The sequence below is a fragment of the Colobus angolensis genome, unplaced genomic scaffold (assembly GCF_000951035.1).
Source record: "Colobus angolensis palliatus isolate OR3802 unplaced genomic scaffold, Cang.pa_1.0 Scaffold190, whole genome shotgun sequence".
Lineage (NCBI taxonomy): Eukaryota > Metazoa > Chordata > Mammalia > Primates > Cercopithecidae > Colobus > Colobus angolensis.
This window is the reverse complement of record NW_012115044.1, coordinates 3133995-3160391: the sequence shown is the minus strand read 5'-3', so window position 1 is coordinate 3160391 and position 26397 is coordinate 3133995. Positions and strand designations below refer to the sequence as shown.

The 26397-nt window shown below is 36.5% G+C and overlaps 1 protein-coding gene across 3 annotated transcripts in view; it reads left to right on the top strand.

The window, feature by feature from the left end:
• LSAMP (limbic system-associated membrane protein) overlaps nucleotides 1-26397 on the top strand; it is a 673240-nt gene that overhangs the window by 345002 nt on the left and 301841 nt on the right. For all 3 annotated transcript variants that reach the window (XM_011940607.1, XM_011940608.1, XM_011940609.1), the window contains one exon: nucleotides 15686-15918. In XM_011940607.1, the coding sequence (XP_011795997.1) occupies nucleotides 15686-15918 (233 nt within the window). The remainder of the gene's footprint in view (nucleotides 1-15685; nucleotides 15919-26397) is intronic.

Sequence of the window (26397 nt, the reverse complement as noted above, 5' to 3'; positions counted from 1 at the left end):
CAGTGGCATAATCTCGGCTCACTGCAACCTCTGTCTCTCAGATTCAAGTGATTCTCATGTCTCAATCTCCAAGTATCAGGGACTATAATCATGTGATACTATGCCTGGCTAATTTTTGTATTTTTAGTAAAGATGGGGTTTTGCCATGTTGCCCAGGCTGGTCTCAAACTCCTGGCCTCAAGTGATGTGCCCACCTGAGCCTCCCAAAGTGCTGGGATTATACTCATGAGCCACTGTGCCCAGCCTACACTGTCTATTATATCAGTATATTGTAGTCTCAGGACAATGATAGATATAGTAAAGAAACTAGAAAGTCCACCTCTGACTAAAGCTATACACACCAATATTCTTAAAGTTTAAATATAAGGACATATGTTGGTGAGCTAAAGTAGTAACTTCCTTTAGTAAAGTTTTTTTTTTTTTCTTTTTTTGCGGGGGGGAAATACTGTGATTGAGGATAAGAGAATAAGGACTTTAAGAAATATCTTCTTAGAGCGTGATAAAGAGCAAGGTATAAAAGACAATAATGCATTATTATTCATTTGATTGAGCTAAGCTCAGCTTACTTAAAAATATTTCGTTAAAACTTGCTGTATTAGTCTTATTTCTTAGAGAAACAAAGCCCATAGAAGATAGATGGATAGATGGATAGATAGATAGATAGATAGATAGATAGATAGATAGATAGATAAAATTTAAAAATGACTCACATGATTGTGGAAGCTGAGAAGTCTCAAAATCTACAGCCCATAAGCTGAAGACTCAGGAGAGCTGATAGTGTAAACGTAATTTCAGTCCAAGTCCAAGTGTGAAGGCAGGAGAAGACTAATGTCCTAGCTTGAAGGCAGATAATGAGAGAGAGTTCTTTCTTACTTAGCCTGTTATTCCATTCAGGCCTTCAATGGATTAGGTGAGGCCTACCCACATTTGGGAAGATCAATCTGCCTTCTCAGTCTACAAATTCAAATGTTAATCTCATCCAGAAACACCCTCACAGACATATCCAGGAATAATGTTTAAACAAATGTCTAAGCACCACTTAACCCAGTCAGTTAGACAAATAAAATTAATCTCATTCTAAATTTTTTTTTTTGCTTAATTCAGTTTGCAGATGCAGGCATGATATACAGAATTCTGAGATTGTGTTTTATAATAATCCAAGAAAATAAATATAGGACAATATTTACCAAAATTAAGTAATGAAACATAGTTTTATCTGAATAACTACAGTGCCTCCTGTTGACTGAAAGAATCTGGACTGCCTAAATTTTCATTGCCTCCCAGACAAAGGATCAGTGGAGAAAATTTTACTCTTTATCTCTTTATCAGCCTTCCTGTTTTTCTTCTTGATCATATTATTACCTTAAAGGAAAAAATAATTGCTAATTTCACAGTGAAATGAAGTAGAGAAAGAAAAAATTTTAAAGTTCTGTGAGACCAAATTAACCTACTTCAATAGATCGGTGAGAAAACTGATTATGATCTAATCACAATCCCTCTATAAACTCACAGGTGGTTAGTTCTCGGTGTGACATCTGGATTAAAAAATATTTATTGGGTTGCTTAAATATAAGCCTCTAAGACAAGAGACACTAACAAAAGATAATACAAAATTTGTAGTTAAGTCTACCAAATAGAGAAGGGGCATCAATATATTAGAAATCAGTTTTTGTTTTCACTCTTAAGCATATTTTTAGAACTTACTTGAGTTATGAAGTTTACCCTGCATATTGTATTTATTTTTTAATTTACTGTTTGGATGATAAGAAGAGATGTGTTAAAGAATACAAAATTACAGCTAGATAAGGGAAATAAGTTCTAGCACATTCTATACCGCAATAGGATGACTAGAGTTAACAATAATATATCATTTCAAATAGCTAAAAGGAGGTTATTGAACTTTCTCAACACAAAGAAATTACAAATATTTGAGATGATGTATATGTTAATTGTCCTGATCTGATCACTATACATTAAATGTATTGAAACATCACATGTAATGAATATGCGCAATTATTACATGTCAATTAAAAAAATTAGGAGTAATAAAAAATTTACCTTCACATATCTATTATAGTATAACATAGATGCATCATAGATATCATCATTTTTCTAGACCTAGAGGAGAAGATAAAATGATAGGAGAAATTATAGGGAAATAAGATACCTGGTTTAGATTAGAAAAACGTTTCTTGTCCTGTCACAATTTCTCCACTTTCAACACCACTTGGAATAGTAAGTTTTTTTCACCTTCAAGATATATCAGTGGGGACACTCTTATGAATGTGAGATGAGAGGCAAAAAAAACACAGACTCTCATATATGCATTCATCCATTGAGTAATTATCTAGAAACTTTTTTGTGTAAGGCACTTTGATAGGCAATAGAATTGCGCAAGTTGAGAAGACATGATTTTGGCCCACTCTTAAAATACTGATGAAAGGCAGGAAAACAAAGACGTAAAATGCTAGCATAAGCTGAGAATCAACTAGGGAAATTGGAGAGAATGAATCACAGAGAAGGGCACATCTGAGATAGATTTTGTATAGTAAGCAGGAGCTTGCCAAACAAGACATTGTAGATAAAAAGGAAAAACCAGAGCTAGAAAGAGAGAGATTGAAGTCTGAACAAAGCATAAGATTCATAGCAAAAACAGTGTAATGTCAAGATATCGGGCTGGAAAACTAGGTTAAGTGAATTGATGTTTTACTGATCCATTTGGATTTTTACAGGTAAAAAGACCACGAACATTTAAATAAGATGAGTACGTGATCAACTTTACGTATGTACATTCTTTTCACTATGAAAGACAGATGGAATAGCTGTGGGTAAGGGGATACAGTATCACAGACTAAAACACCAGTTGGAAATCTGTGTAGTGATGCTGGTAAGAAATGACAAGGCACTGAACAATGGCAGTGGAAGTGACGATGGAGAGTAGAGGTCAATTTATGAAAATCCCAAAGGTGATGTGTGCTAAAAGTTTTTTATAATATTTTTTAAACAATTAGAAAAAATGTAAAATAATATGTGACTACATAAGACACATGAAGAAGAAGAAGGAAATAAGAATAACTTTGGCCGGGCACGGTGGCTCATGTCTGTAATCCCAGCACTTTGGGAGGCTGAAGCAAGCAGATCACTTGAGGTCAGGAGTTTGAGACCAGCCTGGCCAACATGTTGAAACCCTGTCTCTACTAAAAATGCAAAAATTAGCCAGGTGTGGTGGTGTGCACCTGTCATTCCAGCTACTCGCGAGGCTGAGGTGGAGGATTGCTTGAACCTGGGAGGCAGAGGTTGCAGTGAGCCAAGATCGTGCCATTATATGCCAGCCTGAATGACTCTGTACCCCATCCCCCACCACCCAAAAAAAAGAATAATTCTATGGATACTAGCATAAATTTATAGATGAAATAGAGTTCCATTAACTGATAACAGGGAATTTAGAATAAGAACCAGAATAAAGTGGAAGATGAGGAGTTTCAGCTCAGGACATGTTGAATTTGAGGTACCTTCAAATATCTATATGAAGCAGCTGAGTATGCTGTTTTAGATTTCAATCATATTAATTGTAATTAAAGCCAAAAGTGTATTAGGAGTGATCTGTGAGGTCAGGAGAAAAGAAAAGTACAATCCTGGAGAAAAACAATGTATAAAAATGTGCATGGAGAAAGAGGAGACAATTATGGAAATTGAGAAATTGTGAGAGAGTTAGGAAGAAAAACAAGAAAATGAAAACTGGGTGGTGACTTGTGCTGAAAGCTTTGAAGAGGTTACACAGGACAAATACTTCAGATAAATTCACTGGATGTGACAATCAGTAGACTATCACCATCATTCTAAGAGTGCTCGTGATAGAGCCAGACAAAGGTGACTCATCCTTGAGGGAGACTGGACATTATGAATTAGTCAATATAATTCCTGCTGGTAGGTCAGGTTTCTGCAGAATATTAAGATTTCAACAAAATTTCTGGTGCTGTGTCAAGAGGTCTTGACTGTAAATGGCAATAATTAACCCTGGAAAAATAAGGGAACAATTTCAAAAGAACACTTTGTTAATCTCCATGTAGATTCAGCTCTTTCCCTCCCTCTACCTGTCCTTTCACTTAATAGTCATATTTTGGGAGTCTTTGTGAGGGAAAATGCCTCTTCTTTAACATAATTTCAAATTCCATACTAGCCCAGGGACAGAGCGAGTGAGAAGGTGGTACACAACTGCTCTGAGGCTAAAGAGATGGTACTTTTGAATCATAGGGTTCTTCTTAGAATTCAGAATGTGACCTTCATCCTGAAGCATCTGCAGTTCTCTCTTTAATTCAGACTGGCTGTGAAATTTCTGAAGGAACTTACATGGTGAATGCAGTAGTACAAGGGGGTGATAGCCTTTGACTTCTTCTCTCTCCCAAATCCAGATACCAGTTACCTCCCTTCACTTTCATCACCTTACCAGTGTTAGTGCTTTATGTAGTTTGGAGATTGTAGTTGCAATCATTCTTCAGCTTTCTTTGTACAGTTTGAGTAGGCTGAGTTCATTAGAAGAGCTCTTCCAGATGGGCTTTCATTTCAAACTCATCAGCTCTTGCTTTTATTCCCATTTATCTAAGTTCTTTTTGATCATCCGGCTCCAACTCCCATTTACGACCTGATTGTTGATCTGTTCAAGAGAAACAGGCCTCCAGCAGAAGTGGGGAAAATGCTTTGGGGAGAGAAAGAACAAAAACACACACACATAGGTTGTCACACAAAGATGAAGTCCTCCTCACACCATTGTCCTCTGGAAGATAATGCTGAAGAAAATAAATAATTTTGGAAATAGAAACAACTAGGAGGTGAGGTGGGGGAAACTGTGTGATGGAAAAGCAAACAAGGAAGTCATAAAAATTCTTACAATTATAATTCTCCATGTGAGAAGTGTCCTGGAAATATTGATTGATTGATTGATTGATTGATTGATTGATTGAGACAGAGTTTCACTCTTGTTGCCAAAGCTGGAGTGCAATGGCGCAATCTCGGCTCCCCACAACCACAGCCTCCCGGGTTCAAATGATTCCCCTGCCTCAGCCTCCTGAGTAGCTGGGATTACAGGCATGTGCCACCACGCTCAGCTAATTTTGAAATTTTACTAGACACCTCCATGTTGGTCAGTCTGGTCTCGAACTCCCAATCTCAGGTGATCCTCCTGCCTCAGCCTCCCAAAGTGCCGGGATTACAGATGTGAGCCACCATGCCTGGCCTCCTTGTGATTTATATGCATCCAGCAGTGATCTCTCGGCTTCTTGTCATTTGGGGGAGGAGACCACTACATTTCCTTTGCCTGTGATAGATCTGTTTGATTATATCTCCTTCAGTTTGCAGCTTCTGGAGTCCCCTATTTCACATTTATTTCCACAAACTACATTTCGAAAATAAAGACTTCTGGCCAGGTGTGGTGGCTTGTGCCTGTAATCCCAGCACTCTGAGAGGCCAAGGTGGGTGGATAACCTGAGATCATGAGTTTGAGACCAGCCTGACCAACATAGTGAAACCCCATCTTACCTAAAAATACAAAATTAGCCAGGTATGGTGGTGGATGCCTGTAATCCCAGCTACTCGTGAGGCCGAGGCAGGAGAAGTGCTTGAACCTGGGAGGCCGAGGTTGCAGTGTGCCGAGATCACACCATTGCACTGCAGCCTTGGCGATAGAGTGAGACTGTGTCTAAAAGAAAAAAAAAAAAAGACTTATTTTGCTCTTCATATGCACCGGACTTTATCTTTGTCTCTTGTACCTCTACCTCTACCAGGGAAGGCAAACCAGACAGTAGAGCCATTTTCTAATGGTAGTCCTGAAGACAGTCTCATCACTTACTTACTTATGTGCTTACATACTTATTATGTGTTAACTTTGTTATAACATACATGTTGTATCTATTAATTGTCATGTCTTGGCATAATTTGATCTGAATTATGTCTAGATGCATGTAATGTAACGATGAGTCATATTATAATGTGGTTCTGCTCCAATGATAACATTTACATAATGGTATATATGACAAGACTATAAAGTAAGGGGCTGGGTTTTCAAGTGAGCCTTGTGGAAAACAGTCCCCTGACTTGACAGCCATGCCCCATACATCACAACGCTCATCCTAAGTGCATTGTGGTTTATTGCAAGCACTTTTCTTTTTCCTTACTGTTGGAATGAGATAAAGTATAAACCCTCTATGGAAAAGACCATATTTTTTTCTATCTAGAACTTAGCATGCTTTTGGTATTTGTAATGATGCAGAGGTAACACAATTTTCTTCAAATAGCTGTGGAATTATTTTTAATTGCATAGTGAGTGAAGTTTTTAACTACAAATCTGAGCTACAATTCCAAGACTAATTTTACTCTTTCAAAGGTACAACCAAAGGCAGTTTTTTCTCTTTCCAAATGAGAGGTATTTTTCACAGAGAACAAAGACTCATAGGGAGAATCAAAACAAAAGCAGAATTTAAGGTTGTTTCTGGTCCTCTCTCAACTGTATAGGGAGGAAAGAGGAGAATTTGTCGTTCAAAGGAGAGGAAAAAGTTGTAGATTCTTGCTACTTTAGTGAGCATATAATTGCCACTCAGTCACTGAGGAGACAGAACAGGCCTTGTTCTTGCAACCTGAGAGTCCTCAAAGTATAGGGTATGCTTCATCCAATTCAGGAGCAACCCCAGTTCAGCCAGCAGACCTCAGGGGATCACAAAGCACAGCATGGGCCTCTATTTCAGCTACCCTAGAGAGACAGCCATGTATGAGTTCTGCCCTTGATGAAACTAAGTGGATCTGGTTGAAAGTGGTGAGACAATTAAGGCCTGTGCTGCCTATGCACAGGTATCCCAAAAATCCTTTAAAAATGTTCCAAAGATGGCATGAGATCCTCAGTTTACACCATTGCACTATAACCATGCTGCATCATCCTGCTCTTGATTTAAATTCTGTGGGCTGTAAGAGGCCGATTGCTAACCAGAGGGGACCAAGGGGCTATCAGATGCAAGACAGCCCAAGCCCCTAAAAGGGGGTTTCCCTGAAAATGCCTATTAATAAGCAAGGATTAGATTGAGTCACAATATCTGGGAGCTGCTGGATTGATCCCAAAAATGAGGTTTCTACAGAATGAATGACAAAGATTTGAATTATGGAAGGATATGGAAACAAAAATGCATCACTGTGTACTCCAAATATATCCTGTTTAATAGTCACAACAATCTGAGGAAGTAGTTACTACTCCTGTTTTGCAGAAGGAAAACCCTGAAGCTCTTCAAAAATATTGGACACATTAGGTCGAGGCACTGCTCTCTATATTTTTTTAAAACCTTTTAAACATTACTAGTGCCAAACGAGGTAGACACTATGATCATCTTCATTTTATAGCTTAGGAAACACATGCACAGAGAGGATAAACAAATGTCCCAAAACCACAGAGCAAGTATGTGGTGAAGCTCGAATTTAGAGCAGAAAATTGGCTTTGCAGCCTGAAGCCATCACCACCTCACCATGCTGCCTTTCTTTGCTAAGTAACTTGCCTAAAGCTACTAAACTACTGAACCCATAACTTTTCCACTTCACCACTTACAAAATAAGGGAGAATTTTGAGTTGTGATGTGATTAAGAAGAGAATGATTTATTTTTCTGACATGATCCAGACTCTTGGAAAGATCCTAGAAGAGCTGTTTCCAACCACTTATAAATGTTCCTGGGATTGACTCTAACTCCAGCTGTGACTGGGATAGAAATCAGTTCTCTCCTGGTCTCAGTCTCAATATTTATCTCTTTTTGGAATTTATGTCTTATTTTTCCCATTTATTTCTTCTATGTGAATGTAGAGACAGCGCAGTTAATGTGACAACAATAGGAATAAAGATGGTCCTAGAAGAGACGATTTGTGGAGACACATTCAGGGCTTAATTGGGTGGTCCTGTTTCTCTTCCATCCACTCTTCTCTTAACCTCTACCATCTGCATGGATATGCAACTATGCTTCTTCATAAAGATGATTCTGAAATGTAGTCATGCATGTATCAAATATAACGATGCATGTATGACTGGACAAGGTGTTCTTTAGTGATAGTAAGAGACAAAAAGCATGTCTATGGAGGCTTTTTCATTGCTCCAGGAATTGAACACCTTATCTGGGTTTTGCCATTTGCCATGGTGAACTTTTTGCACTTTCAGGTGATGATCATTGTAGTAAGTGGCAGCCTAATCACAGAAAGGGTACTTTCACGGTAGAGCACATGTGAATAACTAATGAAAGTTTGGCATTTAGAGAAATACGTGATTGATCTGAGAGGCTGGGTAATATATATTTAGTGGGTTTCATCACACTACAAAATATAAAGAGATTAATTTTTTGAATGTGACTTAGAGAAATCAATGTTTTTCCTTTAGTTATTTCTCTTATATGACTGTTTTCTTCTTATCCTTTACAATGAGATACTATGAATATAAGCATATATATTGCTTTGCGTTTTATGAAATGTTTCTATGTACATCACCTCATTTGATTTAAAGAACTAACCTGAGAATGGTTCTGAGGGGTTGAACAGATATCGTTAGCCCTATTTTACTTACGAAGAAACTAAGATAAAGAAAAGTTAAATGACTTATCTGTGTTCCAGTAGTAAATAGGCTGCAAGGCCAGAGCTAAAATGAGCCTCTTCAGGAGCTAAACTGTTTGTTTTTTACACTAGCACTCCATTAGCAGTATACAGATTTCTGAATCATTGTGGCCAGCAATATATTTACGTGAATCTAGTTCCTGTGGGTTTACTACCTCTGTATTCTGCTACCTGGGTGTTCTTACTCTGCCCTGACCATCCATTACTACTTCCATGTGTGTGCATGTACACATGTGCATGTAACCATTTGTACATGAATGTGTGCAAAGAAGCAAGGGTGAGGGGAGATAATCTGATCATGTAGATGCTGTCATAGTGTTAACTGGTCTACAATTTGGTATAAATCTAGAGAAGTCAACCATTACCAAACTAAGATTAGGGTCTGGGTCAAATGGATGAAGATGAGGAGAAGAGACATGCAAAACAGCAAGAGAATGATGCCAAGAGAGCAGACGGGTCCAACCAGAGGTCAAGTGTGAAAAGAACTAAAGCTAGGAGCAAGGAAGTTAAAGAGTTGAAGCTTTTAGTTGCAGCAGAGGCTAACAGGGCTCCTGAGTGTCAGCAGTGAATTCCCACAGTTCTTTTTTTATTTCTAATTGACTCTAATCTTAGAAAATGATAATGAAGCAAAAAGATGATCCAAAATGATTGATGATTTAAAATTCCTTAAATTTGATTTTTAACTAACTTGGTATTTATTTTTTTGATGTGTTTGCATAGTTGTTGGAATTCATCATACTTAAAATAATGTTATAAAACCAGACTAAGGACTTCTGACTCAGGAGAATCTGGGATATTTTCATACTTTATTCCATTCTCTGCTTAGAATTTTTCTGATTCCACATTTTAATGCTGGGAATATATAGCATCACTTCCCAGACCAATTATCTTTCCTTCTAGAGTGAAATGATTCTATGATAGTTTTGCTGATTCACTAAGGGTTTTATTTGTAGGATTGAAGTTACAAGGCAAACAGCATCAAAATAACATTCTTAAAGATATCCTTCCCATCCATATCTTGAATCTCTCCACATCTTACAAAAGAGGGAGATTCACAAATATGAAAAATAATAAAGGTCAATGAAAAAGTTTTCTGGTGAACAAAGACTAATATTTTTTTAAAAAATTAATTTTCTCCAACTAATTCTCCTTTACCTATCCTGGGTGTTAGGAAACAATTACATCATTTTATGGTTATGAAACTAAAAACAACAAAAGGGGCATGATTAACTACTAACTTATAGTCATTAACTATTAACTTATAACCAGAGCCTCACTAGGCCCCATTGTTGTGCCTTTGTCATGAACTTTGCTGCTGACAATTAAGTATGTGTAAATTAAAAAGCATAAGGCTATGAAAACACACAACTGCACTTTAGATATTTGTTCTGTGCTTCTGGATATGTAAACCAAGAGAAAGATGTCTGTATCTGGGTATTTCAACCTCGATCCTGTCAACATTTTGGATAAGATACGTCTTTGTGTTGGGGGCTGTCCACGGCACTGTAGGACATTTATCAACACCCCTGGCCTCTCCCCACTAGAAACCAATAGCAACACCCCCTCCCTAGTTGTGACAACCAAAAAATGCCTCCAGATATTGCCAATGTCATCTAGGGGCACAAATTGCCTTCACTTTGGTACTACTTATCTAACTATTCTTCCTTAAGAAACAAATAGATTTCTCTTACCCATCCAGTTACACCACTCCCAGACTCTGCAACGTATAAATATGAGAATAAATAACTGGTAAGAGATTACATAAAATATATTTATTGTTATCAGTGAATAAATACCAGATTATACTCTTGAGAAAAGAAGGAAATTTATGCAAGGCCAAGTCTAGATAAATTTGAATCCTAAGTTGGCATGTTTTTTAGCAGTTATTAATGCTTGTTAAATATGAAATGTGTCCAGCAGCAATTGAACAGGCTTAATATCTGGTAGATACATATCAATTACATCATAGATATCTTGTCAGTACTTATGCTATTAAGTAATCTGTTGGTACAAACTGATTTTAGCATTTCTTTTCTACCTCCAGTTATGTTCAGTTTTTAAGCAGTATAAACCCCACTCTTGTGCAATGTTACTAGAATTCTCAATGTACCTGTTTGTATAAGTCTGCATAACAGACTTGGTATAAAGTGTTTGAAGAAATTCAATGCTTAAGATTTGTATGGGTGCATTGATTTTTGTGACAGTTTTATGGAATCAAATATACTAAACAGAGAAGATAAAAAATTGTGTGCTTACCTTTCCTAACTTTTTTTTAGAGATGATTTTTAAAAAATCATAGGTTTACAGTTCCGGTAGGTAACCCATCTGATATTTGAGGGTTCATGATTAATGCGAGCAACCTACTGAGCACTTAGTTAGGATACGATACTTTTTTTCAGTTTTTCACATGCAATATAGATCATCTAGTTCCGAGAGATGATCTTTCTTTGTAGTGGACATGGGAACACATTTTTTCTCTCCTTTACTTTCATTTTAATACCACACTCAATAATTCTTTTTAAATTTCCCTTTATATCTAATAACTTTAATTATTTCTTAAGAAATATTAAAATAGTAATCCATCTTTACTGTGCCTATTAGATAATTAATGAATATTTTATAATTGACCTAATGCAATTTGTTAAATTCATCTTGTTTATTCCACATTTCAGCAAGTATATACTATGCACGTGGTATTTATGCTGCTAGGCTCGGTGAGGGCTCCAGAGGTGAATTACAGGAAGGTCACTGTCTTAATAAGCTTATGAGAAAAGATGAGTGCAAATAACTCTAATGCAATGTGGAGTATGATAAGGTCATAAAAAGGAAGTTTTAGGAAGGTTACACTGACGAGAGAAGATGTTCTGGAGAGGTGGCATTTTGTAGCATACATCCATGTCCTCAGCTGCCTTCCATAAAACCCACCCAAAGTGGAAGGATATTCTCTGATCTTCTCCTCGTGGCACTAACACCCACTGTCATTAGGGTCCAGTTCTTTCTAAACCTGGGAATTATTTGCAACATAATGGGTTCCTTAAGACAACATTCTATTAAAACAACACATAACACTAACAAGTTTTTGAAATACATCTCTTCATCTTCCTGCTTTAGCCCAGGCTGATTTTGAGATAAAATCATTAAGTATAAAGTTTAGAACTAAACTGCAACAACATTCTAGGTAGGTGATAATTCATTATTATCATATTATAATAGCATGGCCCAAGAATTCTCATTTACTCCACAAGCCTGCCTGATGCACAGTTGAGCCAGCATACCTCCGAGATGCAAGCCCATGATGCTTATTGGTGAGTCAGTGAATGCTGGCAACCTGGGTCTGTATTTCTATCAGCATTTCTTATTTCCAGATAGCCAGGTGGTCTGTCATTGCACTGTATGACTAGTTATTATCTCTTAATAAACATAGACCTCCACAAATTGAAACTACTGATTTTGGTTTACTATATTTTCTCTTTTCTTTTCTTTTCTTTTCTTTTTTACAAGTTCTCACTCTGGCCAGGCTGGAGTGCAGTGATGTGATCATAGCTCACTGCAGCCTCGAACTCCTGAGTTCAAGTGGTCCTCCTGCCTCCAGCCTCCCAAAGAGCTGGGATTACAGGCATGCGCCACCGTGCCTGGTCCTACCATCTTTTTTAATGTGTACTTTTTATGATAAAAAATAGTTGTCACCTTAAATTAAGATTTTGAAATTAAGAAAATATTTAGTTCTGGAATTGCATTATTCCTTTACTCATTTTTTATTAAGAAAGTTTTAGTCACATTATAGAAGGATTATTTTCTAGTTTACAGAGCTAATACATTTATTTTGCAACTATTGAGCACATAAAAAGGAACCCTGAAAGATCTGGAGAAGTGGTTTCCTTTTTAAAAACACTTTACTGTACTGTGTTCTGGTGCTTGGAGTTTGGCTAACCATCTGAGTTAGTAAAAAGTATATGTGTATTCTAATATACTATTCACTTGTTTGTCAGTAAAAGATGAATTTTAAAAATAAATGTGGATAAAACCCAAAGCAAAAATAAGGTGCTATGTAAATTGTCATAACAAAATTTCCACACAATACATTGTTTAATTAGATGCACTTTCATGCATCTGGCAATTTTGCTGAAATAGTCAATTACTTCTTTAGGTAAGATAGAGCTGAACACCCTCAAATAATAATTTGGAATAATGATCTGTATGATTTTAACTTTTCCATGAATGAAAATTGCTAAAATGTCAAAGGACCATAAAGACCCGACTTATAAATTTTACCTTATGTTGTTAAGGAAATCTGTCCAATTTATTTGTGGATGCTATAGGACTAGGGATGGGGATGTGGAATGTAGGTTACCAAATGTCCTGTGTCTGCATGTGTGACCCAGTTAGTTCACAGGACAGGCATTTATCAAGTGCCTTTTTTATCCCAGATTAGTTATTGGTGGTATCCAAATGAACAAGGTAAAAATTTGCTGTTTTTATTGGATTCACAGGCCATATTTATGTAGGCTATATTATATAATACTTTTTCTTTCAAAGTGAACAGATTGGAGCCATATTTGGGGCTAAGAGGCATTCAGAATACATCTATAATGTAGCAAATCTGGCCATTCTTGTGTTAAGCTGTGCAGATGAGAAACATGCACAAGGAAAAATGATAGAAGATTTAAAACACATTTACATAGGTAAATTTCTATCCTCCTTAGTAGAATAGGAAAAACATGGTAAATCTACATTCAACAATTTCATAATGGTCTAGAGTAAGACAGCAAACATCCTATTAATTAATTCATCAATGATTTTACGTTCAGAGATGCTGCAAACATCACCAAGAACAGAGAAATGATGCCACAAGAGAGGAGAACAGCAAAAGTAAAACTGAGTCTGGAATGAGGCAGCAAGCATTCATGAAGTTAAGTTGGTGCTCGTGATAAAAGGCCTCTAAATTATTAAACACATAAATTATACTCAATAATATATGCATGACAGAGAAGCGCATACTGGGAAATGGAGATATTAAATGATGCCTAAATCTAGTTATGTTTATGAGAACAAATAGGTAAAGAAGAAAAGTAAGACCTATGTATCTTGGCACCTAACTTATTAAGTCAAATTCTTACTCTAGGGTCAGTCATAGTGACTCATGACCATAATCCCAGTGCTTAGGGAGGCCAAGTTGGGTAGATCACTTGAGACTAGCCTGGACAACACAGCAATACCCCATCTCTAAATTTTTTTTTTTTTTTTTGATTAGCTAGTCCTGCTGGCATGCACCTATAATCCTAGCTACCTAGGAGGCTGAGTCAGGAGGATTGCTTGAGCCCAGTAGTTTGAGGCTGCAGTGAGCTATGACCAGGCCACTGCTCCCTAGTCTTGGTGACTCAACAAGACCTGTCTCAAAAAAAAAAAAAAATTCTCCCTCTAAATAACATATACAATTCATTTAAAATTAATAGGATAAGGAAGTCTTTGTATTACACCATAGATGGAGTATGTAGAAAGACTTAGCTTTTCTCTTTCTTATAAGAGACACAGTTGGCCTTTATATTCCCATGTGGACAGCCTAGGGGTTATGCATCAATTTTCTGTCTATGTTTAGTTGTTCTGACCTGAGAGAAAAACTGGATTTTATTTGGTTTAGAAAATACAGGGGAACAGGGTGTCTTAATTGTCCTGCTGTGGTGCTCGTGGCTCTTTCTGTTCATTCCCTCCTGCCCCAGAGTGTTGAGCAGCTGGCTTTGCAGCTGTGAACAGGGTTTGGGACATCTCCCTATGGGGTAGACATAAATCTTGCCACAGGGATGCAGACAGAAGGTTTTGTTTTTGTTTTTGTTTTTGTTTTCTGCTAGATTCTTCCATTGCAAGACTCTTGCTGGAACTGAAGGAGAAAATCATACTCCCCAAAAAGTATTTATCCCTCCTTCACTAATTCATGTTCTTTGCCCCTTTCTTTCAAATTTCAGAAAGAGACCCTTTTACATTTTTTAAAGCAGTAATTCAAATAAGTGTTATTCCTTTACCCTTTTTGATATATTGGTCTATGAACGACAAAATTGTCTTCTTCATCTTTGTTAAAGATTGCCTGCATTCAGTATGACTAGAAATGCTGTTAGCAACCTAACTTGCCACCAAACAAGCTTCTGCCTTCAGCAGCTGGAACCAAACTTATGCCAGATGATGTTTGCTTTGATTTCCTTGTCATAACACCTATCTGCTTATGCTTGGATCTGCTCACACAATTTTTACTCCTGGAAGTTGGCATTCCAAACTTGTAAAGATTAGAAGTAAACTCAGAAGTCTAGTCTAATTCATATAATGGTGGAGCATAACTTTTATCTATCATTACACAATACTATAGGAAATACTTACAAAAGAGTAAACACAGGGCCGGGCACAGTGGCTCACGCCTGTAATCCCAGCACTTTGGGAGGCCGAGACGGGCGGATCACGAGGTCAGGAGATCGAGACCATCCTGGCTAACATGGTGAAACCCCGTCTCTACTAAAAATACAAAAAAACTAGGTGGGTGTGGTGGCGGGCGCCTGTAGTCCCAGCTACTTGGGAGGCTGAGGCAGGAGAATGGCGTGAACCCACGAGGCGGAGCTTGCAGTGAGCCGAGATCGCGCCACTGCACTCCAGCCTGGGCGACTGAGCAAGACTCCGTCTCAAAAAAAAAAAAAGTAAACAAAGTTCAAGATGGAGTAAAAGTGCTATGACATCAATTGTATAATTCTCAAAATTACTTAAAAAGATGGAGTTCTGAGTGAGTGGCCTTTTCCTAACAAGAAGATAATGGGAAGTCAATACTAATTTAACTTTGCCTTCATTACTCATACTCAGATTGTTTATTGCTGAACTGAGTCTAATATAACGACATCCATCCACTGGATGGTAATTACATCTTAAATGAAATAGTGAAAATTTAAGGACTCCAAGAATGATAGTAATTCATTCGGCATATAATTATTTTCCTTGTTTGGACTTGTTGAGTCTGATCACCTAGAAAAGAAACGCAGAAATAGTTGTTGTTAAGGCACTAATATTGTTACTCTGCTCTGTCAGGTGCGTTGTAGAAGACAAGAACTCGAAGGTGGCCTGGTTGAACCGTTCTGGCATCATTTTTGCTGGACATGACAAGTGGTCTCTGGACCCACGGGTTGAGCTGGAGAAACGCCATTCTCTGGAATACAGCCTCCGAATCCAGAAGGTGGATGTCTATGATGAGGGTTCCTACACTTGCTCAGTTCAGACACAGCATGAGCCCAAGACCTCCCAAGTTTACTTGATCGTACAAGGTAAGGAAAGTGTGGGATAGAAGGGTGGTAAGAAAGAGGTGGGAGTTGCAGAATAATAATGTACAAAATATTTGCGGAACCCTTTCTGAAAAGAAATATTCCCAAAGGTACTATTGGACTTAAGTATTGATTTTCTGTCTAAAAAGAGACTTAAAATGAGAGGACCAAAAACAATATAGAGTGTACTCCGTTACTGAGGCCAGTAACGTTAGTGAGAATGTTTTCACCTAGCCCTGAGTGTGAAAACCCACAGCAAAAGTCACAGCTGTTGGAACAATGTAAATCAGGGGTACCAGAACACACAGAATGCTTAGAGCCATATGAAGTACACTTTTCCGCCCTATTAGGTACCAGATGCTTTCTTGGGTTTAAGAAAGTTTGGGTTTATCTGTCCTCACCCTGAAGATTATCACTAATTATCTTTTTTGTGATAGCAAAGTTCTTCTGGAAAAATAAAATTTTCCAGCAGACTTATTTTTTCAGCTGTTCGGGTTTCTATGTGGTTTGTATCTATACTTAATGACAAGTTACTGGTGATCAGATCCAATGACCAGGATCTGCAAAGTAATTGGGAACAATTTGCTTCTAGATTGGGGGTTCCAAGGGCACATCTGAGTCATAGTTTTACAGGATAAAAACCTTAAATGGCATTCACATACCCCCAAACTATTGCTCTGTTGGGTTTCTTTTCCCGTAATTGCAGAATGAGAACAAAACTGATCAGCTGCACAATTTTATTGCAAGTGAAGTCCAACCACCAGCAGTTTCAATGTATCTATCAGGAAAGATCTAAGCACTAACAAACATTAGGGCTGTGTTCATGTATTCTTGATTTACAATTTTATGTAAATGTAATGCAAATTAGGCATGGCCCTAGGGCTCCTGTCAAGGTTCTGATGCAGTCAGTGGTGTGGCAAAGTTTGACTGTAGCTTCTATTAATGTGTTATGGAATTGATTATTGCAGTGTTTAAATTATTGCTTTCCCAACTCCTCTGATTAATAGATTGAAACTGGAATAAAATACATCAGAGACTGCCTGGTGCACGGGTGCTTTAGTCATGTGACCTCTATTTTAGTTCGTTTGCAATGGCTGATAGCTTCATTTTATTGCTTGTAAAAGGCATGTCTACTAGCTTGCAAAGTTCCAATCACAGTCAAAGAATAGGATGCTTTTATCGTAGCTTAGTAGAGAGTATTTAAGCTCCATTACAAGAGAGACAGCAGGGTATGGATCTTAGGCAACCTATTTACATTTGTAAACAAAATAGAAATACGTAAATATGCCAATGGGTTAATTTACCAACTCCCTCAAAACAAATACAAGCACACATTTATACAGACACACACACACACACACACACACACACACACACACATCAAAACAAGAGAAAAAATTCTACTAAATTCAATGGCAGAAGGAGGAGAGATAACTAGTTTACTTAGGACCCCTTAGAACAGATTTTACCTACTGACCAGTTATTGAGATTATCTTGTGATTTTTCTTCTTTGAGTTTTGATGTAAGATTGTTTATTCATATATTTCTTTATAATGGGTTATGCTTGAAAAAAAAACTGCTTGATTATATTACGATATTTCTACACAATTTTAGTAACTTTAATGGCCTTTGATGTCACTAAAAAGCCGCTAGAGACCATAACTAAAAATTGTGTATTGTCCTATACTGAATACATTTGACAATCTGAGCACTATATTCCTCGGTGTCTAGATGAGCAAACAGAAGTTAAATTTAGGTTATACTTGCTCAAGGTCACAAGACAGTTCAGAGAATAGTTAAGTGCCAAGCAGATCTGGAAATCTAAAGCACTTTCCACTGGAATGGAGTTTTTGGGTTTTTTTTGCGGGGGCCGTGATTTTAAAGACTAATTTAAGGATTCATAGTTACGAATTTATATTTAAGTCTGAACTGTTAGCACCAAATGCCCAGTGTTCCTCTTTTTTTTTTTTTTCTTATTTATCTTTTTACTCTAAGCTACAAACATGAGCATCTCACAAGGGTTAAAACTAAAATTATGTTAGATACCACTGCATGTACCTTCCTGACATGGCAGTGCAAATGAAATTAAATTTAACTTAAGGGATGGAGAAGTGCCAAGTACTGTTTATCTACTATCTCATTTAATTTTAATAATACTACTTTTAGGTAGATGTTTACCCCTTTATTTTATATATATGCAAAAGTTTAAAGTTCAGAGACAGGAAGGAGCCTGCCAAAGGCTCTCTGTTGGCTTAGGACAGGGTTTCAAACCCGTTTGTCTGATTCAAGATACTATTGTATTTTATTCTCAGCCACATTGTTTTGACAGAAAAAAATCAACAACAAAGCTTGTACTTACAAGCGGGATAAAGAAAGCATGGTCTCCTCCATGAGCCTGAGTCGCCAAGGGAAATTTTTGGACAATTACATACATACTAGATAATTTGATCTCAAGCACCAGATGGCTGAAACACTTCTCCTTGGGGCATTCAGCCTTGTGGCCATCAGAAGTTCCATCCATTCACACTGTTCCCATTTATTTCTATTCCATTCTTCAACTCTATACAGTTTTCACCACATCAAAGATATTACTTCTAGGAATGGCTGACCTCTGCCTTTTCTCTAACCTCACAGCACCTTTCTTTAGACTCTAAGATACTTTTGATTTTTTACATCCTGCCATGATCACCCTCCATGGTTTCTGCAAATTCAGTTCAACTAATCATTATGTAAATACTGTATTCCTTCTCCTTACACAATGGTGAAGCCACCTTGAGCTCAAAGGTGCTACAAGATATCACTAAAGAATAGCAGTTTAGAAGGTGGGTTCTGCAGAGTTACATTGCTTGATTCAAATCTGCTTTCATTCTTGCTGTTTAAATACACTTTGGGGGTAAACCACTTAATTTCTCTGAGGTTCAGCTTTGTCATATGAAAAATACATATAAAACTAACATTTTAAGTCCTCCTAAATGTATCGTAAGGATTAAATTAGATGATCTATGTAAACCTCTAGTCCAGTGTCTGGAGATCATGTTTTCTCACCCACTAGGTTGATGATGATGTTGATAACAATGCTGTTCATGATGACGACGAATCCCATGATGTTGCTGGTACTTCAGTACTTCCATAAAGCTCACTCCTGTCCTGGGGTGCTGCCCAGAATCTAACAGATGCTTTCACTCGTTGCCTATTATCCTTGCAGTAGGCTCTTTCAGTTTTTATTTTGGGTGCCTCTAGCCCATTTTTTCAGTTGTCTTCTTCCTTAGCATCCAGTCTTCAGCTTTACTTCCTTCAGATTCTAGAGAGCCTCTTTTTTAAAAATCTATTTTAGGTTTGAAGGTACATAGATAAACACATGTCGGAGGGGTTTATTGTATATACTGTTACATCACCCAGGTATTAAGCTCAGTACCCAATAGTTACCTTTTCTTATCCGCTCTCTCCTCTCACCCTCCACCCTCAAATAAACCTGTGTCTGTTGTTTCCCTCTTTGTGTTCATAAGTTCTTATCATTTAGCTCCCACTTATAAGTGAGAACATGTAGTGTTTGGATTTCTGTTCCTGCATTAGTTTACTAAGGATGATAGCCTACAGCCCCACCTATGTTCCCGCAAAAGACATGATCTTGTTCTTTTTTATGGCTGCATAATATTTCATGTTGTACATATATCACATGTTCTTTATCCAGTCTGTCATTGATAGACATTTAGTTTGATTCCATGTTTTTGCTATTGTGAACAGTGCTGCAATGAACATTTGCAGAATTCTACCATAGAGAGCTTCTTAAACTAGCGTTCTAGGTGTGGTTCTTGTATAGCCTGCAGCAAAGTTAACATTTTGGTTTTAAATGCAGATTCTCGATAACCACATCCAGAACAATGGAATTAGAATTTCTAAAAATGGGACCTAAACTTCTAAATCATTATGCTTTGCAGGTGATTCAGATGCACACACACAAAAAATCAAGAACTACTACTCTAAGGATCTAAGCAATCAGTGAGAGGGATTTACTGCTCCCTGCCTGCTCATTTTCTTGTATGACACTGAACCAAATTATCTATAAAACTCTACAGACCAGGTACTAGAGCCTTATAATAGTAAATAATATAAAATATCTGTGGACTCATCCAAAACATAGATTAATCTCATATGCTTGAGCCCTGGTAATATCGGCTCCAAAAACTAGGGTATTTGTTTTACATGTTACATTAAAAACCTTCATGTGTGTATGAATACAAAGGAAATCCTGACATGACAATATTTTAAAAATGAGAATCTTATTTTTAAATATCCCATTCACCATACTTTACAACCCATCTTTTATCATATTTTCAATTTACGTACTGCCTAATTGTTAAGTTGGTACAAATAATAGAGTGGTCATTTTTATGTTGAATCTTTTGCTTCCATTTTTATGCTATTCTAATTTGGTTAATGTTGTTTTCAAAATGGCCTAATCTGCAAATACTAAAATTGGAAATAATTTTTTTAGCATTTTGAAGTTTTAAATTGTTTTTCTAAATAAAGACTTAAATTTCACTGTAGTGCTAAATAGAATCCCATACATTTTTCTCAGCACTGTGATTCAAATCACACACATGGCTTGTCGGACTTTATCCATTAGTTGCCAGGAAATTTATTGCATAATTACTTTATATAAAATAATATAATTGTGAAAAAATATGAGAGTAGGACTCCTTATTAGACCAACATGCTTGGTGTGTATTTTTAAAAATCTCTACATTTAAAAAGCTTCATTTCCTATATCTCATTAATCTTAGAATATCTATAAATCTTTAATGACTTAAAATTGTAATGTCTCTAGATGCCCTTTGAATTTAATAATTGAAAACTTAAATATTAGGAAACCCAACGTCTTTTTTTTTTTTTTTTTTAGACAGAATCTCACTCTGCCACCAGTCTGGGGTGCAGTGGCACCATCTTGGCTCACTGCAACCTCCACTTCCTGGGTTCAAGCAATTCTCCTGCTTCTGCCTCCTAAGTAGCTGAGACTACAGGTGTGCGCCACTACACCTGGCTAACTTTTAGTAGAGATGAGGTTTCATCATGTTGGGCAGGATGGTCTCCATCTCTTGACCTTGTGATCCACCCACCCTGGTCTCCCAAAGTGCTGGGATTATAGGCATGAGCCACCACACTGGCCCTCAATTTATACTTTTAATGATTAGTCTAGAGCTTATTGTTTCTAGGATTTAAATTTTGAGAAGCAAGTTTTACAATTCTGTTAACCACTCTGAATGCTGACCAAAATCTGTTACCCAGAACTCTAAGACGGTATCTCGTTTTTCTCTCAGAATTGCTCTCCTTTCCCTCTGTTACTTTCTTCTTTCTTCCTTCACTTCTACCCTTCTTCCTTCCCTTTCGTAATAAGTATCATGTTGCATTGATTATTCTTTCAACAACTGTACATTGCCTATAACATTTTATTCAAAAGTTTTGCCTATAGCTCCTTTTTAAAATTTAAGGCATTCTAATAAAATAAGAATTGGAAGTCTTAGATTTGTTCTTAGTGTTAATTTTGTTGACTATTGAGAATCTTAGTGATTAACTGGAATTTTCTCATTTGAATTTTATATGCTGAAGTCTACTAATTTTTCTACTCTTCAGCTTAGTTTTTGAGACAATAGGCTCTTGATTGACTGTATAATCGGTCAGGTTCAGACTTGAAAGCCTTAACTATTCACATCAGCAACCAGACAGCTAATGAAAGGGAAGAACTGAAACTTTTTAGTTAAGATGGTTAGCAATGTTACCTCATGTGGTTTTAACTTGATATGCTTCCCTGTAGAAAGGATTTCAAGTTTTGTCTAAACCAATCCCATCCAAGCATAATTAATTACTGTCTCCAAACCCTTTTTATATAGCTGTAGTCCATCTTTTAGTTATTCAATTATATAATCTGTATACATCCACATACTTTCTAATCTAAACTGCTTTTGTTCTTCTTCAAAGGAGAGAAAATAAGGGAAAAGAGAAAAAGTTATCTTAGTACCAATAGTGGCACGAGAGTTGGCTCAGGATAAAAATCTAGACTTCATGAAAGAGAAAAGAAGTTACTTGAAGACAGAGATGAACTAATATTTACCTATATTCAAATATTGAATCACTGAATCTATGAAGATTTTAATACCTTATAGGGAGAATTTTGAGAGTTATTAGGAAGATGTGGAGGTAGAGATTTATTTCTTATCATATCTGCCTCTGCTAAATATTGTAACTACATCCAGTCTATGGCAAGTTATTTTTACTTGGATTTACACAATATCATATGTGGCTATTCACACATGATCTGGCTTTTACACAGATATTTAAACTTAAGTATTAAAATGAGGATATCTACCCTTTCAAATATGTTTAAATAGTACCATAAACCACTATAAATTATCGTTATCTGTACATTTATGTTTTCTGCAAATTACCTTAAAAATATACTCTTAAAAATATTAAAGGCAATTTTTTGAATTTATGTATTTAAAAAGCCAAGAAAGATGGCATATACATGTATATATTCAATATATAGCTATTTCTATTATTTTCAGTTTGCTACAAATAGGCAATTTTTTTTGACCAAACTCTTCTGTGACATGAGTTGTCTTTATAATGTTTCCAGTCCTAGGTCTGCCTGAGTGAAAAGCAAATTAAGTATACAAAACACAATAAGGCTTCTTTCATTTTTTTTTTTTTTCTTTTTCTTTTTTCTGTTTCTTTTTTTTTTGAGATGTAGTCTCGCACTGTTGCCCAGGCTGGAGTGCAGTGACCTGATCTCAGCTCACCACAGCCTCCACCTCCAGGGTTCAAGCGATTCTCCTGCCTCAGCCTAATGAGTAGCTGGGACTACAGGCGTGCACCACCACACCCAGCTAATTTTTGTATTTTTTAGTAGAGATGAGGGTTTCACTATGTTGGCCAGGCTGGTCTCAAACTCCTGACCTCGTGATCCGCCTGCCTTGGCCTCCCAAAGTGCTGGGATTGCAGGCATGAGCCACCACGCCCAGCTGGCTTCTTTCATTCTTATTAGTTAAAAAGCTATTAGGCAGGCTGAAGTGTTGTGGAAGAGCAGCCCAACCTGTACCAAGGCCTGAAGAAGAAAGGATTCTGAATGAGGAGGCATCTCTGAAGGGCCAGGCCCACCCAAGAGAGCAGCTGAAGGGAAAACCATCTGGGAAAGTTGGGACCTTGGCTACATTAAAGAGAATTGAGCAAGTAAATAAAAATATTGAAGATAATGATAACCAGTTTCTTATTGTTGGAGAAGAGAGTATAAATGTGGACAGAGAGAAAGCTAACATGAATCTTGTGGTATTGGATTGAAATTGAACTTATTAGTGATTATTCATAAGTTTTAGTAGGAGAAAGAGAGAGAGAGATGTGTACATATATTTCCTAACCCTGCCCCCGCCCACTAAGAGGCCCTGGAGGACTAACACCCCAGTAGCAATTCATATACCTAATACTTAGCATCCTCATTAAAATATCACTATCCACTTAAAGGAAGGGTTACTTGGAGAAACAGCTGGTACCAGGACTGGGACAAGGAAGGAACAATATAACTTGGAGCATGTCTTGGGCCAGGAAGTAAGAATGCACTCAAAAAATGACGAGTCATGTCAAAAGTACACGGAAGCCAGCTTGAGAGGGACTTTCACCAGCCAACTATAGGACAATTAGGGTATTGAAAGAAATAACTGCAATATATTATAATTCTGATATAAATTAGACGCTATTTATTAAATAAAGAGAATATAAAGCCCTTTTGTATTATAGAATGCTAATAGAAGGAATGATGGAGTTTGAAAAATATTATTTGACAACCATCACAGAAATAATTAATTCAAGCAAGAAATATCAATGGATACTAAAACTTGCAAGTGAAAATGAAATAAGGAATAATGTTAAAGTAGCTGCCCACAAAATATTTGCTAAATACAAAGAGAGAAAAGACTAATTAAAAAAGTAGTACAACCTACCTGACACAATATTAATCAAGTGATCGAAGTTAACACTACTTGTAATGGACAAAGTGGCATCATTTACCAAAAGCTAAGAGGCAATGAGCTGAACACACATCACTTCTGTGAAATATTTCCCAGAACCTGAGTCTAATAATAAGAAGACATTGGATACACCCAAATTAAAGAACATTCTATAGAAAGACTGGCCTCTAATCTTCATAAATGTCTAGGTTATAAAAGTCAAGAGAGACTGAAGAACTGCCCAAGATTGAAAGAGATAAGAGAGAAATGACAACTGGGTAAACTATGTGACCTTTTTGCTACACAAGACATGATGCAGCAATTGACAAAACTTGAGTCTGTGGGTGAAGGATACATAGGAACTATTTGTATTATTCTTATAACTTTCCTATAAACTTGAAATTACTTCAAAGTGAAAGTGAAACACAATAATACTTAAGGCAATAATACTTAAGGCAGGTATTAGGATTAAAAACTTGTGAATAAAGTAAAAAATTATATTAAATATTAAATGCAGCATAATTAAGCAGGTTTTTTCAAGCATAATCCATTATAAAGAAATGTATCAATAAAATATACTTCATTAAAAAGTCAAGGGACAAAAATCATGAGATAATCTCATGAGGAACAAAATACATAGAATAAAGTTTAACTTGTATTCTTGATGTGTTTAAAATACTCTGAAATTTAGTGAGCTAAGTATAGAGGATTTATTTCTTAACGTGAAAAAGATGGGTAATTAAAGTCAGGACTAATGCAAGCATACCAACAATCATTATTATTACTTAACATTATACAGTTATTTATATAGGGGCTATAGTCAATGCAATGAAACAAGGTAATAAAATACAATGGTTTAAATATGGGAAAGGAGGAAATAAATTTATCAATATTTTCAGCTAATATGATTAACTAGAAAAACACATAAATTAATTAGCAAATATCTTAACAATATTTAACAATACAAATATATGAACAATACTAATAAATAAATTAATTTGTATTAACAATGCTAACAGTAGTTTGATAATTTGTGCATTTATCTGAAGAAATATATTAAATCATTAGTTTCTATATATAGTTATAAAAAACTTGAAATATATTAAAAATGGTCATTCAAAAAGCTGCAAAAATATAAGAACATTTAAGAATAAATTAAATAAACAATGTAGAGAACATAAATGCAAAAGTTAAAAGGATGAAAGAACACACTTTTTTGATTGCTTGCTTGGGTATTTTTTTACATTACATTTACATTAGAATGAAATAATTCTTGAATGGCAACTAAAATATCATTAAAGATATAAAGACGTTTAAAATGAAAATATAATGATCCCCAAGGTAAACTGAATTTCTTATGTACCTAAAAATTACTTTGGGGATTTTAAAATTGAAATTACACCAAATTCATCAAATTAATTAGGAAGAATGGGCAAGCATAAATAACCAACTTTAAAGAATAATTATTGGCCAGGCACGGTGGCTCACGCCTGTAATCCCAGCACTTTGGGAGGCCGAAGCAGGCGGATCATGAGGTCATGAGATCCAGATCATCCTGGCTAAAACAGTGAAACCCCGTCTCTACTAAAAATACAAAAAATTAGCCGGGCATGGAGACGGGCTCCTATAGTCCCAGCTACTTGGGAGGCTGAGGCAGGAGAATGATGTGAACCTGGGTGGCAGAGGTTGCAGCGAGCTGAGACCGTGCCACTGCACTCCAGCCTGGGTGACAGAGCAAGACTCTCTCAAGGAAAAAAAAAAAAACCATATATATATATTATATTATTGGGAAGAAAGACTTCTACAGCTAGAAAACTACATCTGCAAAACATATTTAAAAACTATAAAGTCAGTGGATCTAAATGAAAGGCTCAAAACTCTACCGCATATGGTCATGTCAAATATGATGTAGATTTAACATAATGGAGAAAGTGTGATTATTCAACAAAATGTTTTGAATGAATTAATTTCTTAAAAAGTTGTATTTTTACTAAACAGCCATATATGAAAATTAACACCAGATCTCTTAAATATTTAAAAGTAAAAAGTGAAGAAAAAGGCTAGAATTATCCATAAATATGTCTCTCCAATGAAGTGTGGAAGGCTGTCTTAGCATAAAAGTAAATGAAAAGTATAAAAAACAAATTTGGCTAAACATATATAAATATATAAAATTAAAAGACGCTATAGGCTGGACACAGTGGCTTACACCTGTAATCCCAGCAATTTGGGAGGCCAAGGTGGGCAGATCACCTAATGTCAGGAGTTCGAGACAAGCCTGGCCAATACGGTGAAACCCCATCTTTACTAAAAATACAAAAATTAGCTGGGTGTGGTGGCATGGGCCTGTAGTCCCAGCTACTTGGGAGGCTAAGGCAGGAGATCACTTGAACCCAGGAAGCGGAGGTTTGCAGTGAGCAGAGATTGTGCCACTGCACTCCAGCCTGGGTGACAGAGCAAGACTCCATCTCAAAAAAAAAAGCAA